This window comes from Rhagoletis zephyria, unplaced genomic scaffold, assembly GCF_001687245.7.
Source record: "Rhagoletis zephyria isolate East Lansing unplaced genomic scaffold, Rhagoletis_zephyria_1.1 Rzeph_scaffold_00146, whole genome shotgun sequence".
Taxonomy (NCBI): Eukaryota; Metazoa; Arthropoda; class Insecta; order Diptera; family Tephritidae; genus Rhagoletis; species Rhagoletis zephyria.
The window spans coordinates 36,437-58,589 of NW_016157230.1; the positions used below are offsets into that span (position 1 = coordinate 36,437).

The 22,153-nt window shown below is 32.2% G+C and overlaps 1 protein-coding gene across 2 annotated transcripts in view; it reads right to left on the bottom strand.

Moving 5' to 3' along the window:
• Positions 1-1,005: 1,005 nt before the first annotated feature.
• RhoGAPp190 (Rho GTPase-activating protein 190) overlaps positions 1,006-22,153 on the bottom strand; it is a 162,059-nt gene continuing 140,911 nt past the window's right edge. The window contains exon 9 of one of the 2 annotated variants that reach the window (XM_017638723.1): positions 1,006-1,440. In XM_017638723.1, coding sequence (XP_017494212.1) covers positions 1,367-1,440 — 74 coding nt within the window. In that variant the 3' untranslated portion in view covers positions 1,006-1,366. The remainder of the gene's footprint in view (positions 1,441-22,153) is intronic. The other variant, XM_017638729.1, reaches the window with a different exon arrangement.

The window sequence follows — 22,153 nt, forward strand, 5'->3', positions numbered from 1 at the left end:
CTTGACCTGCGAAAAATTTAAAAAATCGGATAACGGAAACACCTTAAAGTTCAGCAAATTCATGGAATTTTTCACAAAGCGGTCAATATTTTGCCTATAAGTCAGTGGGAAATTTAATATATTTTAATGACACTTAATGTAGTTTTGTTCCCCGATGTCAAATATGGCTAACCTATTTTTAAACCTCCCCATCTTTTAAAGTTATTGAGTTTTTTATTATTAAACATGGCGTCTCAGATATAGCATCTAAACTAACCGTAAATTAGATTTTGATTTACAAATTTTGTGCCATCGGAGAACACTAAAAGAGAAAAGTTACCTACAACTTTGGCAATTGAATGTGCTACGCATTTTTATCAGAAATTGTTGAAAAATGGCGAAAACCGTGATAATGCAAAAATTTTTCGCACTTTCAGCAATTATTTACAAAAATGTTGATAATTAAATTCTCTACAAATTTGTGAGCAACCGTTTTTCACGAAAAATGCAAAATAAGCTTGAAAATCGCAAAAACGCAAAAAACCTAACATCCAAGATGGCGGAATGTTCCGGTATGAAATTTAGGGGTGAGACTGTGGATCCATGATCTACGTATCTAATAAAAGTAAACTGCATCAAGAGTTCGCTACTACAAATTTTTTTCTTCGTACCAATTTGATCTAAATTTATTTGGCTAAAATTTAACTTCTGAATTCCTAGAAAATTTTAATTTTACGTGGAAAAAACTAAATAGCTTTAAAAGTTGGGGAGGTTTAAAAATAGGTTAGCCATATTTGACTTCGGGCGGCAAAACTACATCAAGTGTCATTAAAATATATTAAATTTCTCACTGACTTATAGGCAATATTGACCACTTTGTGAAAATTTGCATAAAAACGCACGTTTTTATGAACAAAGGAACATTTCTAGGGGGAGTATTGCTTTGTTGTTTAACAAAAAAAATTCTCCATACACCTAAGGCGCAGTCTAATGTGCAGGCATGGGCAGAGAACGATCACACAGTGGGCTAGCTTTTTTCAATATTCATCCCAATCTGGATGTTAATTTTGACTCACCATTAAACGAATTTTAATCTATACCTCGGTGAATTCCATGTGACTTTTCTTTGAGTTTTGCTAAATTATATCCACAATTGAATACAATATGCTGAATACTCTAAATAAGACAATGATATTTTTGGTTGTTACGAATGGCTTTAATATCCCTTGCTAAAATATCTGGACAAACTGATTCATTATGGGAACAAATAGGGTTACTATTCATTCTCACATCTTCAATAGCATTTGCAATTAAATATTTATAATTGTGATTTGTGGTGAGCTTTAAATAATATACATACATATATTTTAATTAAATGTTTTTAACGTCACTTACTTTGGTGATGGTGTTTAGGCTTTTCGTTGTCATCGTATATTTCATCTAGAGATATATCCCTTTCCTCTGTATTTGTAGAAAGAAATGCAAAATATTTGTAATTATTTAAAATTTAATATGTACTGTTAAAAATAGATCGAGGACTTAAGGCAATGTCAGATAAAACCTCTTCTTCACATTACGTAACAAACTCGCTTTGACAGCTAATATGAAATATACGAATATGGGCAAATCTAAAAAATAGGTACACTTTCCAAAAAAAAAAAATTTATTTTTAAATTTGTGAGCACACCTATCTTTTATATATCATTTTATTCGTAATCTCTTAATAAATCAATTAATATAAGTGTAATTTATTTTCATCAAGTGCTTCAAAAGTTAGAATAAACATGAAATAGAAAACAAAAGAATAAGCTGGGTTTACATTACGCTGTTCAGGTTGTATATTTTGAGGAAAGATTTTGAAAGTTGAGCCCTCTTAATTGATATATTCTAAATTCAATGGCATACCCCGTTTTACCAGATTGGCTCCGGTTTTCGAGATAACGGTAATTGAAAATTTGATTAAATTTTAACTATTTTATAAATAACTCCCTCAGCTTTGAAGTTATTTTACTAATTTGTTTTTGTATTTTTTTGGCCTTATAACAATTATATTCAACAATTCTTATTGAGCTCGAGGAAGAAGTCTGATGACGAAATGTGGTGATATCCGAAATAGCTATCACTTCTACCATTTTTTCAAATTATTGTTGCTTTTCCACAATAAATTTTCATTAAAAAACGGCCTCGAGCTCAATAAAAATTCTTGAATGTTATTTTACTAAAATTTTGCACATAACGGTTTTTTAATATTACCTTAATTATTCATTAAAATTATCGAAATAGGTTCACTTTAACATATAGCTCCAATACAACTGATTACTCAGATATGTGTTTTTGGGAGTTGTATGGGAGCTAGATGTTAGAGTGAACTGATTTCGATGATTTTAAGAAATAGTGAAGGAAATATTAAAATACAAGCGTGCGCAAAATTTTAGTAAAATATCTTCAAAACTGAGGGAGTTTTTTTTTATATAATAGTTAAAATGTAAGCAAAGTTTTAAGTACCGTTATCTCCAAAAGTGGAACTAATCGGGCAAAACTGGGGATGCCATTGAATTTGGAAGGCTCCTATTAAGTAAGAGCAACTATCAGAACCTTTGTCGAAAAAAGTTTGATTTGATACCACGCTCGAAATATTCTGACTACAAGAAGGGGCATAATTAAAAGTACTAAATCGGGGTTTTTACACACTTCTAGAAAACATTTTTTTGAAGCATTTTACAGGTATATGCAACGTTATAAGGACTAGTAGTTATAGGAATATTTAGATCGCTTCGACGAATTTTCCAAATGTGCCTTCAATTAAGATGTTTTTGGAATAAAAATTACGCTCAAGATCGCAGAATGTTTTATCTTTAAAAGTTGGTTTATTCTGAAAGCACACCTCTTGCAAAGGTATCAAATTATTGGTAATTGTTTGTAGAATACAATACATTCTTAAAAAGTTCTTAAAATTAAATGCTTCAAAAACTATACGCGATAAACCGGAAATTTTGAAAATTGTGAAATGTGGAGTTACAGACTTTGAGTTACTTGCCATTTCGTTATTTTTGAATGCACACTTTTCTTACTTACTACAAATAAAGTGTACACATAAGTGCTAAATGCCCATTCAATTTAAAATCAGAATATGGTGTGCTTCAAAAGTTATGACATGATTGATTGTTCCCCTCTTAAAAATTACATAAAAAATTCACTTGATTTAAGTTTTTTTTTTAATTTAAACACCTGTTACCTATTTTTTAGATTTGCCCATATGCACCAAGACAGGCCTATCACAGATTCCGAGTGAACTCCCGTCGTGAATAAATCTCCCGTCACGAATTCGGGAGAAATGCTATCAGCAATTCCGACGCATTCATAGTTAGTGTTGCCTTTGGTTTTTGTTTTTTTTTTTATGTATTGGTTTACTAATTCTAAATCAAAATAAAATAAATCACAATAAAATAACAACGTATGTAAAGCGAAATAAGGCAAGCTCCCATCCACGAATAAACAAACAATGTGGAAGTGTTGGAAACACATTTTACTATTTTCTGGCAAAATTAAAAATGTCACCCAAAATCACAAAGTTCTATCTAACACGGTCCTTAAAGTCACTACCCTCTGTCCACTCTCACATCAGTTTTAACTTTGAAACGTACTAATAAGTTTTACTTAGGGCCAATTTCACTATGCGTAGTTAACTCAGAATCGGGAGTTAACTACAGAATTTTGTACTGAAAATCTCTAGTTAACTGTCGATTCTGAGTTAACTACGCACTGTGAAATTGGCCCTTAGAGACACATTTCATGCATTTGGTCAATTTATCAATTCACCTATTTTGAAATTGCAGTCTAAGATTAACTACAAAGTACACGTCATTTGTAATTCTTGTTCTAGTACTAACACTTGGTATAATATAAATTTGTACATTATTACCTTCATATACATTAATATAATTGATGACACTTAAGTCTCAGTTAAAATTAGGGTTGCCAGACGTACCCAATTGGGGGACATACGCCATTTTAACTTTTTGTACCCCTTGCTACGGAAGGTTGCGTAGGTCCCCCATTTTTGCCCGAAATCGTTCACTTTTCGCTTAAAGCGTGTTTATATTGTTTAACTTTCACAGGCGATTAGTTGAATCAAAGTTGAACGGAAAGTATCAGGCCGGTTCTGAACAGAAAGTCCCTGGGAGTTTTCTCTCTTTTCCCTTTCCTCCTATCATGAATAAACATTCTTTGAGGATTTTTTATTTTAAATGGCACAGTTGAGCTGTCAAAAAAGTGTCAAACAGCTCTTACGAATTTCGAATTTTCTCCTCTCAAATTTTTGGGGAAAATGGTACTCCCTGTGAGGAAAAAATTCCCGGAGAACGAACTCCTGGGTGTATAATTTTTATTTGAATATATTCTTATGCCATATTTAAGGCTAAATACCTATGTATATGTATATTTTTTATGTACATATACTGGCGATCAAAACTGGTGATAGTGATTTTTTCAAATATATAATAACTTAATCCAAATTTTAGAAAAAATCAACAAATTTCCATCAAAATTTTGAACTTTTTAATCCGAATTCTTGGAAATGTAGTTACATGCCTCATGAAATTTTAGTAAAATGAGTGCTGGTTTTAAACAGCGGTTTTTTACATAAATGCAATTTATAAAAATCTGGCGTTGATTTTTTTAAATTTTTTTTGCAAACGGTCTTGCGCATTTTCTTAAAATTCATCTTTGTATGGAAAAAGTATCAGAAATCTAAACGATTTTGGCTGCGTAAAACTTGCTCTTATTTTTACTGAATTTTCATGAGCCATGTAACTGTATATCCAAGAATTCAGATTAAAAAGTCCAACAACTTTGTGGAAATTTGTTGCATCTTTCTAGAGTTTGTATTAAGTTTGAAAATTTGAATTAATTTTATGGTTTTGGCTAAAGCATGAAAAATATTTTTATAAAAAATAAAAAGAAATAAGTTGAACAACACAAACTGTTCCTGAATTAGTTAAAAGTTCACTAAAACGTACGACAAAAATTGAAAATGCTACTTTGTTCGTTATCACCTACGTAACCAAAATCCAATTTCACCAAAATCGTATCAGCCTTTTTTTGCGAAATATTGACATTCAAGAATTGCAAAATTATAAAAATTTCAGAACATACTTTTGTTCTCATATTTTTTTTAATTCGTGGAATATAATTAAGATAACAGTTATAAGTAACTATCTGAACAGCCCTTGGCTCGTTACCACATAATTCTTTTGCAGAAAATTCGTTAATATTGTATTTCTTGTTTTGATTTATTTTTAATAAATATTGTTAGCGTTTCAATACGTTCTGATTTAATAAGTAATTGTATAATACATTCCGGGACCGGAAGTGTGTGTAGGCAAGTTGAGTTTTATTTACAAATATATAATACACCATGTCGTATTACCAAAGTCAAGAAGAAAACAGAAAATAAGTATATGCACCATGTGGAAGAAAAATACTGTTGGGAAAAAAGTAAGTCGAATTTGTTAAACCTATATAAAATGAATAAAACTAAATAAGTAAAGCTTTCGTTAAAATTACTAAAAGCCAAATAGTGAAAGGAAAGCTCTAATGAAAGCTTAACTTAATATATTTTATTCATTTTGGTGCAGTTTTAACAAAATTTTCTTGCTAAAAAATCTTTTGTTACACTATTTTACTTTATTCTTTTGATTGTACATACATGTTAAATAAAATCTTCTTAAAAAAAATATTTTTTTTTTACATTATTTTATTTAACATTTTTTATTACTTTTGAAAGTGGAGCGCATCTTGTGTTTAAAGAACTTTTTATTAAACAAGTAATTTTTAAGCAAAAAACACATCCGACTTCAATTCTCATATACAAATTTAAGAGTACCGTTAATTTTTTCATTATCCAATGATCGGATATAAACCAAACTACGGGACGACCCGCGAGGTGCCATCTTTCCGATCAAAAAAAGAATTATAGAAATCAGTTCACGTGTTCCAAAGTTATGCGATAGCATATATAAAATAAAAAAAAGTCCTACCAATTGATAACCTCCCGCTTTTTTGAAGTCGGTTAAAAATTTTTGAGTTCTTTGTTAATTTTAAGTACATAAATTTATGAAACTTTAAAAATTGTATTTATTTATTACATACTGTACATAAAACTGGCATAAATGTATTTTAAGAGCATATTATCTGAAGCGAATTTTCAGTATTTTCTGGTGATATATCTATAGAAGTATAAACCCCTCCCAAAATATATTCCTGGGTGCGCCCCTGAGATCAAAGCATTTTTCAGTCAATTGAACAAATTCGACTTTCTTTTTTCCCAACAGTATTTTTCTTCCACATGGTGCAGATACTTTTTTCTGTTTTCTTCATAACTTAGGTAATACGACATGGTGTATTGTATATTTGTTAATAAAAGTCAACTTGCCTACACACACTTTCAGTCCCGGATTGTATTACACAATTACTTATTAAATCAGAACGTATTTAAACGCTAACAATATTTATTAAAAATAAATTAAAACAAGAAATACATTATTAACGATTTCTCTGCAAAAGAGTTATGTGTTAAAGAGCCAAGGGCTGTTCAGATAGTTACTTATAACTGTTATCTTAATTATACCCAACGAATTAAAAAAAATATGAGGACAAAAATTTGTTGTGAAATTTTTATAATTTTGCAATTCTTGAACTCAATATTTTACAAAAAAAGGCTGATACGATTTTGGTGAAATTGGATTTTGGTTACGTAGGTGATAACGAACAAAGTAGCATTTTCAATTTTTGTCGTACGTTTTAGTGAACGTTTAACTAATTCAGGAACAGTGTGAACATTGTAAATATTTAAAATAAAATCGCCATCCACTTAGTTTTGATCGCCAGTGTAACTTTGTTTTGTTCAAATGATATTGAATTTTTATTTATGAACGGTTTTGTTGTTCCATAAGCGAATGAATCAATTTTTTGTTGAACACTTTTAGTTTTATTTGTCCCCCGAAAAATAACCCTCTCTCTCAGTTGTACCCCAAGTCCCCCAATTTGTTCTTATTTGTACCCCTTTCGGCATTTTAGGTCTGGCAACTCTAATTAAAATTGCAGATAGAGGGTATTGAATATAAGCTTTCCGTATATACATGCCTATGTATGTATACATCATATGTACATGTAAACCTGTGGACAAAATAATAGAACCTCAACATTTTGATAAATTTTGCTATTTATCTTTTGTTTGTTTAAAGTTCATTCAGTTTTTATAAAAAATTTAGCTTATTGTATAATAAAAACTTTGTATAAAAATTTTAAAATTCAATAAATTTTCACCACAATTTCAAACTTTTTAATCAGAATCTTTAGAAAAATTTTTTGTATGCAGTTTTATAGCCTAGGTACCGTGCCCGTTCTTTTATATGGCGCAGAAATACGGACGATGTGGAAAGAAGATGAGAAGGCTTTGGGTGCTTTCGAGAGAACTATCCAACGCGAGATCTACGGTCTGTTCGCGTGGTCGACGGGCACCGAAGCAGATGGAATGACGAGCCGTATGAGCTTTTAACGACATGGGCATAGTTAAGCGCATAAAAACACAACGATAGCGCTGTCTTTGCCATGTTGTACACTCCAGTGAAAGTATCCTTCGACTCGGCACCCATGGGTAGACAACGAAAGCAACGGCGCCCACGAGCAAAAAGCGAGGACCAAGTGCAGAAGGACTTATCTGGAGTCGGTATTAACAACTGGCGCGAATTCGCAAGTGAGAGAGGCGCAAATCGACAAACGGTTGTAGTGTCAGAAGAAGAAGAAGAGAACAGAAAACCCTTGAAAGTCTCTAACTTCTAAAGTTTACGTATGAATGTATGTAGGATAACAATAAGAGAGTATCATAGAAATAATAGATAGGCGGCAACCTTAAGTGTAGGATTATCAGGAAAGATAGGCGGCAACCTTGGAAGTGAACGAAAAAGAACGAAGAGTCCATCATAACTAGCGTTCAGGATAGAGAATAAGAACATAGTTAAGTTGTATTTTGTGCGAGCAACGAGACGGTCCGGTCATATTTTGCTAATAAACGTTTGAAAAAAGCCCATTTGTTTTATTAACTCTTTATTTCACTACAAAATTGGGGGCTCGGCCGAAATTGAAATACCGTGTGAGAATAAACAATTAAAGCGACAAAAAATAAGAACAACTTAAAATTGTATGTGCGCATGAACTTATGTTAAAGAAACTGTGGAAATACTGATCTCGCCTAATTACAGGCTTTTATTTAATTTTTAGCGCCGACCTCTTCAAAGCGGATTGTGCGATTAATCAATTAATAAAGGGTGAACACACCAAAACTGCGACACTTAGAAATTACTACCAGAAACAAACTAGCAGGCTTTGAAATTATTTTTTTTTATATTATATAACTTGGAAGTTTAGATGTTATTAAAATGTTAAAATATTAGTTATTATTTGCTCCATATGCAAGTGATCGGTATTTTCATCGCACACGCGCCATCATGTTCTGCACGACTGCATCATCGACTTTACGCGATGCGCACAACTACTTTGTTTTGCACTCTTCAATATTTTTCACTGTTTCACCTGTTTTCTGCAAGATTTCTTTGACAATTGACCAATATTCCCCAATAGGACGTGGCTCTGGGCTATTGGGTGGATTGCAGTCGTGAGGTACAAAATTGATGTTATTTGCATTATACCACGGCAATGTGTCCTTGGCATAGTGGCAGGTTCCCACGTCCGCCTAGAACAGTGGCCTACTCCTTATCTGTTGATAAATGACAGAAGACGCCTTTTGAGGCACTCATCCCGATAAACTTGATCATTCATTGTCCCAGATGGGAAAAAAGGGCTGCTCTTACGGCCACAGGATCAATTAGCTAGCCAAACCATGTGGTTTTTTGGAAATTTGGACTTCATTTTCAGCTTACAACTTTCAGGGGCATCTTGATGACTTGCAGCAGTATAAAAATCTTGACCTGCAATATATTTTGAATTCTTATAGCAGTAGGTTTCGCAGTCCATAACAATGCAGTTGTATTTTTTAATTTAGAATTCATATAACTTCCGAATGCGGGATTTCGCTGTAACATTCTACTTTGCGCCTCGGTCTGGCGCTGTTTGAGCTGTAGAACATCTCAATGAAGCTTTCCGCTTTACCTTTTGTACGAAAAACTGCGATCTGCGTACGGATTTTGCAACATAACGCGACAAAATCTTCGGATTTCGCGAAAACGCACTGAGGACCTTCCGAGCACTGTTTTTATCACTTTGACCATGCTAACCCCCGCTCCCTGGTTTTCTCGTAACTGCCAGGCCTTATTTGTACCGATTAAAACCCTGCAAACTGTCGAATAGTGCAATCTTTAATTTTTTAGCAATTTTACGTGTACTTAAGGCCGGATCATTTATAAACTCGTGCAAAATGGTTTGTCTCGTTTCTAACTCGGTTGCCATTTTTAACTCAACTAGGAATCAAATTCAAATGAAATTTCTTCTACGTCCAACTAAGGTCATGTGGTCAGCTTATGGTATTTGAATTTCAAAATATTGAATTCGTTTTGGGTAAGTTATAAGCTTCCCAAAGTGTCGCAGTTTTGGTGTGTTCACCCTTTATGAGTTATAATAAATTTAATAATTGCGCAGTCCTATTGCAAAATGTGTTGAAACAAAGTATGCGTATTTTTAAAGAAAATTGTTTGTACATCATTATTATATAAGTGATTTGTGTAATTTATTATTACGCTCTGAAGGTATTATATTCGTTTTTGGTTTTAAAAACTATATTATAACAAGATCTCATTTTTAAAATAAAAGATTTGTTAAATAGATTTCATGAATTTTATTTAAAAAAAAATTGGCGATTTTAGGCGATTTTTTTCAGAAATTGCGCCTTTTTTTAAACAATCTGGACACCCTGTAGCGTAAGCACAAAATTTCTTTGCTCTCATTGTATTTGATTTTCTTTGCATAGTACAGTATCGTGTATTTGAAATTTCTTATTATTTTAATAATAGTTTCATACATCTTTTGTAAGTTTGGAAAAAATGTGCAAAAGTTAAGCGAAAACTAAAATTTTTTATGTAAACCATTAATTTAAATTGCCTAATTGATTGAATTGTTTTGATACTTAATAGTAATTAATTTTGTATATCGCAATAACATAAAAACTTGTAAGATGGACGCGGACACAATAAGAGCCATGACTAAGGTGACCAGAATTTTTTAACATTCCAGGAGGACAAATTCTCCACAATGAAAACACTAAAATTGTTTGTATATATTTATTTTAACACATAAATAACGAATAAATTAACAATTCAAAGTTCCTCTAAACACAAGTCAATATTACATTGCGGTGCATAATTATAAGACCGCCACATATTAAAAAGTGTTGGGCATTTATTTTTAAATTATTTAATTGTCGTATTACTTGCAAAATAAATTGCATTTGTCCTTTTTTCCGTCAAAGTTCGATTATAATTTTCTATTAACGCTATACCTCGTTCAGCAATATCATTAACATATTTAATACTCTTAATCGTCTATAAGACCACCAACTTCAGGGTAATTTTTTAGAGAATTTAATACCCTACAAGAATATGTCCAGAAAAAACGAGTATACCTTTTTACAACTTTTTTAACGGTTCAAAAGTTATTACATTTTTAATGAAAACAAATTTTTTCACATGCTATTTACATAGAAAATTTCAAATGCCCGCCGACACCTTTTAAAATTGAAATAAAAATTTTTCCAAATGGGAGAATTTCCTTCTCAGTATATAGGTCATTTTGAGGCCATACATTCGATAGGTTAGTTATTTTAGATCACCCTAATATATATATATACACGAATTACTCGTTTAAAATAATACGAATAAGTGGCAAAATTTCCAAGAATGCACCCAACCCCAAAAAACGTCTGGATCCGCCCTGGGCCTGTGTTATTTTTATTATGTACTTGGATGTGAAATAACAAATTTTCAAAAATTCTTCAAGCATATTTGCGCTCTAATGCAACTAACATACTTTTTTTAAGTCCTCTGCAAAGGCTTTTATCAAGATAAAAAATCCCCACACGCAACTATTGCCACTGATAAAACGTATACATATCTGGCAAAAAAAAATTACATATGGTAGGCAATAATTTTCGCCTGTGAAGACGCGTCGTTAGCTAGTCTTTCAGTGTTGTAAAGGGCAATACGGCTTGCCCACTGCACCGTGAATAACTTTGTTCGCTCCATAAATTACGATCGTGAATTACCCAATTCCAATTAATTCGATTGGACATTTCTCTATCTCTGTGTTTTGTTTTTTTCGCTACAAAATCTAAGTTATTGCTAAAAATTTATAAGTATCCGTATTTATCCCTAATCTTACCAGCACGTGTCTGTGAGATACATTTTGTTGTTTAACTTGATGTTTCTACGTAATGATGCAACTTATTGCTACCAGACTTTATGACTATTGTTTACCTATATTCTGAATAGTTCAGAAAAATTATAACCCAACAAGCATTTCAGTAAATGTTTTTAAAAATAACTTAAAGTAAGTTTGCTCTAATAAGCGTTAAATAAGCATTTTTAATATTAAGCTTATTTAAAGTTTTTTCAAATAAGCCTTTAATAAGTTTTGAGAGCGAATGTTTATAAATAACTTCAACTTATAAATGAAATGCAAATGCCAACGACATGAAGTAGTAAATATAAAATTTTTTCAATCGTAAGTGACGTGTTTACGTTTTTTAAAATATATTATTAAAAGAAAAAATTAAATAAAACCGATGCGGTAAAAAAAATCCAATCCAGGACCCGCTGCGCTAATCGGTGGAGCATTCGAGTCTTCAAATGATGAGTTCCCCTTATCCTTTCTTAGTTTAACATTCAATTAAAAATGTATTAAATTTTTTTCAGAAAAGTTCATCAATGAGAATGGCGGCGATGAAGCGGAATATATAGCTGCATCGATGTCGCTTTTCCAATTTGCCAATAACCGCAAGTAATTGAAAGCACGCAACAAGATGTAATAATTAACTTTTTTATGCTTAATTTGTATGTGTTATTGTGAATTTGTATGCTAAAATGTCTATTCCCTATTTATATTTTCGCGACTGTAGATGAGTCCGCCGAAAATTCGCATTTCGTTTAGTTTCTAGATGTTAAGCAATCTATGTATGAGTTTTTAATGAAATATCTTTAAATAAAGGGTTATAAAAATGTTTATAAAAAGCTTTCTTTTGAAAATTTTTATTAAGTTTATATTTATACGCTTATAAAAAACTTTTTTTGAACCTTTATTATAAGTTTACACTTTTACGCTTATAAAAAGCTTTCTTTTGAACATTTATTACAAGTTTATATTTCTACGCTTATAACCAATGTTCCTTTTCGATTATATTACGCTTACTTTCAAGCGTTTTATAAACAAAAAATCAACGTTTTGTAAGCTTAATGTTTATAATTGAAAACTTAAAAAAAACTTTCTTTAAGTTTATTTTGCTTGTTGGGAAGCAAAGAAAATTATTCTCGTAAATCTATATATATAAATGTGAATGTATGTTTGTTTACTACCTTATAACTTCTGAACCTACTACCTTATAATTTCGGAACCGTAAGCCACATGAACTTGAGAGCACAAAAAGTAAAAGTAAGTAAGTAAGTAAGTAAAAGGAGCGTGGCAGATAACATAGGCGTGGAATTTTTAGTCAGTCATAACCCCTTTAATTCCTTCTGTCGTGGGGTGAAACCCGCGGGAAAAAGCTAGTTTTTTATAAGTCAAAACAAAAAATGTAACACAAACTACCAACTTGTGTCTCAGAGGCACATAGTCTTTATGTTTGAATTTTACGTAAAATAACGATAAACTAAAATGCTACTTTATATGTATATAGGTTAGGTAAAAGAAGCAATAAAAATATATGTACCCTGCAAACCGTTTTTTCAGAGTATTCTGAATTGTAGAGAAATTTTAAAGAATTCTTAAAGATCTCATCCAATTTTTTCCTAATTTTCTAAAATGAAATAAATTGAGCACACTACGACTCTTTTACGAAATTTCGGAAGAAAATCGGTAAAGCAATGAAAATAATGCTGCTATTGAAGAATTTCTTGCAGAATTTTTACTTTTCGCACAGAAATTTCTTTACGAGTTCGTGTCAACCACTTCATATAATTTTCTTTGAAGATTCGTAAAAAAATCGTTACAGAAATGAGATGAGATGAGGATTTCGTTAAGATTTCAGGGACTTTGGTTTGCATATTTATGAATGTATGTACCTATGTACAGTAGCACTCAAAATAATAGTAGATAGAAAATTCAAAATGATATTTATTGCAACTCCTGTTTATTTATTTAATTTTATTAATTTTCATTTAAAATATAGTTCGATCTATAACAGAAACCACAGAAATAAAATATTTAAAAAATTGCACAAAGTTCATAAAAATGAATCAAACTTCAAAAAATTTTAATCAAAATTTTAAACTTTTTATTCAGAATTTCTAAAAAAAATTTCGAGTATGCAGTTTTGTAGTCCATTAAATTAATATAATAAGTCCAAGTTTTAAGTCACTAAAAATTACCGTCGATATTTTTTCTTTCATATAAAATTAGATTTTTTTCATACGGTACATGGGAGAAAATTCTGAACACCCTCAACAAAAAAAACTCTAAAAAATCAACTGGCTAAAGAAATCACACTAACAGGTACTCTAAAGAAGAATAAACGTTGTGTTATCAAACAGGAAAGCAAATAGAAACAAATATGTTTGGTTTCACCAAAAATATGACTTTGGTATCATATGTCCCAGCACCAAAGATATCAGTTCTTTCCCTATCTTCGATGCATTCGGCACCTACTTTCGACGTCCAAAACAAAAGAAACTCAGAAATAAATCTTGCGCATAGTTTTACTTGCCGCAGGAAATCAAATAGAGGGCCGTTCACATTCTTCTGTAATTTGGTTGACAATTGTGAAATAGCCGGATTGTTGTTTGGAAAAATTTGCATCCGACTTGGATGGTATCGAAACAGAAAAAAGCTCGAAGGCTCTACTTACGAAGAAATCGCTGAAGGACTCATTACTTCCCTATCTTTTCAAGTTTCAATAATTTTCATTTCATTTTCATATATGTGTCTTGAAGACACATGTTGGTAGGATTTGCTACTTTTTTATGTTGGTAAGATGAGGGTTAAATGGTGCTGTACACACGTATAAACTTTACTTTTCGTACTCAGAAAATGAGCCGGTTTTGAGTTGTGATCTGGTTTCGATAAATTTCCGATAAAAAATAGAAACGGCAACGATGTGTTCGTAATTCGCATGGTAATTGGATCTGAATTACCAACAAATGAGGTAATTTGCTCTCAAAATTTTGAACGCCGAATTATATAATTCGAAGGGTAATTTGAGTGCGAATTATGAATGAGAGAGCGAACTACGTAATTGGGGTGCCGTGGGAAAGCGTTATTAAAGACCGGTTGTTCAATGTCTGATTAGCACAAATCGGAGGTAGAAGCTCCGGNAACGCCGAATTATATAATTCGAAGGGTAATTTGAGTGCGAATTATGAATGAGAGAGCGAACTACGTAATTGGGGTGCCGTGGGAAAGCGTTATTAAAGACCGGTTGTTCAATGTCTGATTAGCACAAATCGGAGGTAGAAGCTCCGGTTAAATACAACGACTGCTTTATCGATCACATGTTATATGCATGATGTCGAAATCGTCGATAATGATGTACTTGTGATAACCACACATTGAACAACCGGCCTAAGGCGTTCAACTTTCACAGACGCACAGTGGGTTGAACGGTATGCAAAGTGGCGATTAATTCAGGGAAGCCGTAATTTTAAAATATTATTATTTTTTATTGATGGTTATTCATAAATACATAAAAAAACATAATTTAAAAAAAAAAANAGTTAAAGTTCATCTTTTGAATTAATCGCCACTTTTGATGGATTTCAACCCTCTGTGAGACGGTTAGCTGAATCAAAAGTTTACATTATTTAACTGAAAGTTGCACAATGCAAACGCCTTTTAAATAAAATAGGAAATATGTAATATTCTGAACGAAATTTTTTTTAAATTTCATCACTGCTATAAAACTTGAAAAGGAGGACAAGGAGGACATTTTNTGTGATAACCACACATTGAACAACCGGCCTAAGGCGTTCAACTTTCACAGACGCACAGTGGGTTGAACGGTATGCAAAGTGGCGATTAATTCAGGGAAGCCGTAATTTTAAAATATTATTATTTTTTATTGATGGTTATTCATAAATACATAAAAAAACATAATTTAAAAAAAAAAATAATAAAAAAAAATTTTTTTTTAATCTTTTATGGGCTTTTTTGTATTTTGGAAAAAAAGGTCTTATTTCACAATTTTCGCTATAAGTTTGGAAAGAAAAACGATAAATTAGTAAATGCAATTGAAAATTAGAGCTTACTTAACGTGCTTTTAGAAAAAAATTGTGTTTTTGAAAAATATAAATTAATAAATATTTAATATGTATTTAAATTAGCAAAATTTTAAATTAAAATNACAAATCACGTTTGAGGAGGACAATCCTCTTCAAAGGAGGACGGTTGGTAAGCTTAGCCATGACTGTAGAGATGTAAAAACAGTTATGTTAAGAGAACTTAATTTGAGCGTAGCAGGTAGAGAAATTTGCAACTGCGTTTGCTTCAGCATGTTGTTTTTGGGGTTGAAAGTGAAGAAGAAGTAAGCAATGGGATCGAATCGATAAATTCGTTGTACGCAGATGCAGCAACAAATAATTTGAATGCGCAAAGGGTTTTGTTTACGTTGTGTGATATTGAAGAGTGTGTCTAAATTTTTTGGTGACGAAACTTATGATGTGTGCCATTGGGTTGAGAAATTTGATGAATTGTCTGACACAGTAGGTTGGAATAACCTGCAAAGGTTTGTGTATGCCAAGCAGCTACTAAAGGGAGCTGCAAAATTATTTGTATGTGGGTTGGTAGACGTTAGGAGTTGGGATAATTTGAAACAAGCTCTTATCGAAGAGTTTGGGAAAAACAGTGTGCTTCAGAAGCATGATCCAACTACACAAGATCTGACAAGATGAAGCAAAAGAAAAAAGTAATTTTCTGGCTGACGTTTGTAATTTCGGCGCCATATTATTTTCTGTGAAAAGTAAACAAAGAATATGAAGACGAAGCATTAAGAAAAAAATGCAAGCAATGTTGTAGCACATGTTTGTGCTAACCAATTTATTATTTTTGTACGTGTTTTTGCATCCAATCACCGCGCACTTCATTTTAATTACAATTGCACAAAAAATTTTTTGAAAATCGCTTAAAAATCACTGAAATAAATCACCGACAAAATACTCATAAAGAAAGAAGCAAAACAGAAATAGCAAACTTCAAAATTACGAACGTCACACACTTTTTATTACAACGCTTTTATCAACTTGCAATGTTGTAAGTCCAGACCACCATACTATAAATATAGCAAAGGTATTTATGGCAAACCTGGTCTAGATATCAACCTCGTCGTAGGTATCATATCAAAGACATACAATTAGAAAAACTCTAGAGATAGATGTCGGCTCGCCAGAAGAAGTTAAATATTGCGCCTAAATAAATGCACTATTTATATACGTCACAGCGGAAATGGACGACACTCCATTTCTTTAAATGAAATAAACTGCTGCTATGTACATGTGTATGTTTATACTAAATGTGAGCAAACAACATTGTGCTGGCATAGTCTTCTGTTCTCTTTCACTGCAAGTTGAATTATTTTAATATCTATTGCAAAATTTTGTACAGACAAGACTAAAAAGTAGAAAATAATATTTCTCAGTCCCACAGACTTTGTTTTGATAACTTGTGATTTTGAAATTTTAGCAAGTCATTATCAGGGAACGGATTTTTATTTAGGACCTAAAAACCTATAAAAAAAGGCAAAATAATGTAACGAAATAGGCTGAAAAAGGCAAAATAAAATAGCGAGAAAGGCAGGAAAAGGCACTAGGTGTTGCAAAAAAAGCAAAATAAGGCACTAAAAAGACAGAAAATACGAAAAACAATCAAAAAATACATTTAGTTTAGAAATGTTTATATTACAAGTAAAAAGAGAAAAACTATGAACTAGTTTCATTATATGAAAAATTTGTACTTTGAATCTTTGACTATTTTATCCTTTCGGGTTTCTAACTGATAAAACTTTAATCTGTATAGTTGTAGAAACATTGATCCACAAGATGCATTTTGAAGTTTTCCTGCAGCATTTTCATTCGATTTTCGCGAAGAAAAGCCTTGAATATACTAAATGTGTGCTCGACGCCCAATTTAACTAAGGAACGTTTGAAATGTTCGTATTATCAGGAATAAGGGCGTTTTTCTCGCCCTTTATAATTTTATCCAAACCCCTTATTGTCTCCAAGCCTTCGTTAGCTGAGAAAATGGCTTTGATTTTTTCCAACACCAATTTGGCAAGAGGTCTCTGCGCTTCTATAAGCCGCATGGGCAATGTGTATATTTTTTAATCTTTGAAAAAAAATTTTAAATGCTATAATCACTTTTTTAAAGGTAGAAAAGGTAAAAAAAGGCAAATATCTTAAAAAAGGCAAAAAAAGGCAACATCAAATGTGTATATATGGAATCAGGGAGAGCTAAATCGTGGACATTCTTAATCGAATATACTCTATCTCTTTAGCAGAAAAAAAGGCAATTTCCATAAAATCCGTTCCCTGGTCATTATAAACAATTAATGACATTGAAAATGAAAAGCGTGGGGCGCATGTAATACACTTGAATTGATATGAAAAGTAACATATGTATGTATATGGGCATATGAATAACGACCGCTTAAAATCGATCTCAAATTTGTACTTTCGCTGTAGAATGTTATGTAGTTTGACTATTGTCAATGAAATCGAATGCTTTGTACTGCATGCGCTCCACGTTTTTCGTCTTCAATGTCATTAATTGTTTATAATGTCTTTTGCTAAAATTTCAAAATCAAAAGTTATCAAAACAAATTCTGTGGGACTGAGAAATATTATTTTCTATTTTTTAGTCCATTTATAAAAGCGTTGTATATTAAAAAGTTTTTTTTTATTTTATTTATGTTCTTTCTCAATTGCTATTACAAATGGCTGCTTCTCAACCGGTCAGATCTGTTCTAATTGGTTCATGCTTCAGAAGTGCACCGAGCATTGAGAAATAGACGAAAGCAACCAAAAGAAAGTTTCCAAGAGTATTTGTTTGTATATGATTAGATGAAAAGAGTACAGTTGAGTATTTTGTAGAGGGTATAGAAGATTCTGGGGCGTATGAGACCGGTAGACGCACTAAGTCGGGTTTATTGCCTGTTAGTAGAAGACTCGTTAAAATTTAGACTAAGAGAAGCACAAATGCAAGACGATTGGGTAAGGGCAGTGAGAAAAATTGTGGAAACCGAGGGTTACGAAAATTTTTTCTGATGAACGAACTAGTTTACAAGGATCCATTCAAGGAATTGCTAGTTGTACCGTCCAGCATGGAAGACGAAATCATTAGGTTGGCACGTATTCAAGGTCATTTTGCTGCCAAAAAGACCCAGCAACTTGTGGGGAGAAATTACTACATACCTAATGTTAGCGGAAAGGTACGGAAAAATGTTCAAGCATGTATAGAGTGCATAATAATAGAGACAAAAAGGGGCAAGAAAGAGGGTTTGTTAACGCCAATTGACAAAGCTTTCGAGCCATTAGGGACTTATCGTATTGACCACGTTGGTCCGTTAACAGAAACGCGGAAAAAATACAACCACATTTTGGTAATTATAGACGGATTTATACCACACACAAAATCAACAGGAGTTGAAGAAGTGGTCGAAAAACTAGAAAAGCAGTCTGCCGTCTCGGAAATCCGAAACGGGTAGTCACAGACCAAGGGGTGGCTTTCTCTTCAAATGGTTTTAAGGAATATTACAATAGAGAAAATATTCAGCATTTAGTAATAGCAACAGGCGTTCCGCGCGGAAACGGGCAGGTAGAGCGCGTACATCAAATGGTTGTTCCAATGCTTGTAAAAAAGGGGCAGAGTGACCCAGCACAGTGGTACAATCAGGTGGCGAAAGTACGACAGGATCTTAATAATACAGCACCCCGCAGTACGAAAACAACACCCTTTAAAATCCCTACAGGATTGGAAATACGCAGACCAGATTACCCCGACTTACAGGAAATTTTAAATGAACTAAAGATATAAGAGTTAGACAAGGGGCGGGATGCTGCAAGACAGAAAGTTCGCGAAAATATAGTTGAGATACAGAGAGAAAACTGTAAGACATATAACAAGAGACGGAAGGAAGAAGTTGAGTATGAAATAAACGATTTAGTTACTATTAAAAGAACATAATTCGGAGTTGCAATGAAACTAAGGGCAAAGTATCTCGGACCTTATAAAGTAGTCGTCAAACAAAATCACGGAAGATACGAAGTAGAAAAGGTTGGAAGTCAGGAAGGACCGAGAAAGTCTGTGACGGTGGCAGAGAACATGAAGAGATGGGGCTAGTTATTCGAGGTCGAATAACAAATCAGGACGGCCGGTTGTAGGATAACAATAAGAGAGTATCATAGCAATAATATTTAGGCGGCAACCTTAAGTGTAGGATTAGCAGGAGGGTGGCAACCTTGGAAGTGAACGAAAAAGAACGAAGCGTCCATCATAACTAGCGTTAAGGATAGAGAATAAGAACATAGAGTTAAGTTGTAGTTTGTGCGAGCAACGAGACGGTACGGTCATGTTTTGCAAATAAACGTTTGAAAAAAGCCCATTTGTTTTATTAACTCTTTATTTCACTACATGTATGTTAACTTCCAATAATAATAGCCAATCTTTAACTTAACCATTTTTTAATACCAGCGATTTTTTGGGGCCTTGTAAAATGTAGTTCATATTAGAAAATGGTTAAATAAATGATTAGGTATTATTATTGGAAGTCTCCTGAACAGTTTTCTGATCCAAAAATATTAGGGCAATTCATACAAATGCGTAAATGTCTCGTGACCATGTAAATCTCCTAAACTTACCAAATTTTGTATGGAAAATCGGTTTATTTACGAAGTTTACGCGGTTACGAGGCATTAACGCGTTTCCATGAATACCCATATTGATTTTCAAGAATTCTATACCATTTCTTCGAAAATATTTTTTCCTGATATAAAACCCATGGCAAACTTTGAGCGACCTCTAGATATATATATATATATATATATTTTTTTTTTTTCAAAATAAAAAACAGGTACAATTTTTGCGGTATGGAACAATCCTAGGGGGCGAGCGTATTCAAATTCCAACTTTACTTTTTTTTTGACATAGCTTCACCTTTATGCCAGAAGCAGGAATATGCAAAATTATCAGTTTTGAGTTATTGGGTTGACTTGATTAACCTTTGGATGTTCTATGTTATTCCAAAACCCAGAATGCCATGCGTACACGGAAACCATATATTTTTACACATTCATGTTTCTGGCATACGGGCGACGATATATGGGCAAATGTAAAAAAAAACAGGTAAACTTTGTGTTATTTACACTCAGCAAATGATGTTTTTAAAAGAAATTGAACACCAAAATTTGTTGATATAATTTTACTTCATACAAAATAAAAAAATTCAATATTTGTTTTTAGGACTTTAAAATGAAACATTCTCAAAACAAAAACGAACCTTATAATATATTTTATTTTCGACTGAGAACAGACGAAATTAAAAAATAACGCCAAAAATGTGTATTTTCAAAACTAAAATTAAACATTTTAGAATATTGTCCCTACGAATTGTAGTGCGACACAATTTTCAACAAGAATAAAACGAGACACTTTTAAAATAAAAATGTAAATTTATTTCCAGGCAATTAAGTATGAAAAAGATTTAAAACCAAAATGTTTTGCATTGTAATTTAAAAATCGACTTATAATGAAACCCATTTCGTATGAATGCAGCATTTGTCGAAAAATTTGTGTGTAGAAAACAAGTTACTTCAAGCTTCAATAGCATTTACTTCTTCAGAAAAGGCGCTGAAGTATAACCTACTTAAATGAAAGGGAAATTGTTGATACGGTGAACTTCTTTGATGGAAAAAAATCGTTGGTAAGAATAACAAATTCCTTTGGTTTATAAATAATAATTTGTAAGATCTGACCAGTGTGCAATAAAATCAGCAGCCCCATCTTGGAAGAAAGGAAAGAACATCTGTATGTACTTACAGTATCGGTCATATCTATAGCACGCCATTTCAAAGTGATATTGTGTGCAAATTATGTTTATTTATTTATTTTGGAGAATTTTCAATTAAAATACAGTTCTTTCTATAACAAACCCCATGTAAAAACAAGTTTAACAATTTGTAGAAAACTTCAAAAAAGTGCAACAAATTTTCACCTAGATTTCAAACTTTTTTCTCAGAAGTCTTGGATTTTTTCTGAATACACAGTTTTATAGCCCAACCAATTTTAGTCTGATAATGTGCAAGTTTCAAGTTACTAAAAGTTACCGTTGATTTTTTAGAATTTTTTTCGCCAAAGGTGTTGCGGATTTCTTCCATATCAATTATATAAATAGGCAATCATGTTTCCTTTACACCCCTTTTACGGCTAAACTGTACTTCTAAGGTATAAACAATTATATATCATTAGAAAGGTATTTTGATGCTGATGTGCAGGCAATTTTTAAAATTTCAAATTAGTTTAAAATAGAGCGAAAAAATCAATTCAAAAGTCACACCAATACCAATGCCATACATGTACATGGTTGGGGCGGAAATGCCTCCTAAATGTATGCTTTAATATTGATAGTGAATAACAATGGTGGGGGTAAATACGTAAATGGAGAAAAGAATGAAGATATAGATCAGGATAAAGGAAAAGATAAATATGAAGACGAAGGTGAATATGAAGATGAAGATGAAGATGAAGATGATGATGAAGATGAAGATGAAGATGAAGATGAAGAGAATGAAGATGAAGATGAAGATGAAGATGAAGATGAAGATGAAGATGAATATGAATATGAAGATGAATATGAACATGAACATGAACATGAACATGAAAATGAACATGAACATGAAAATGAACATGAACATGAAAATGAACATGAAAATGAACATGAAAATGAACATGAAAATGAACATGAACATGAACT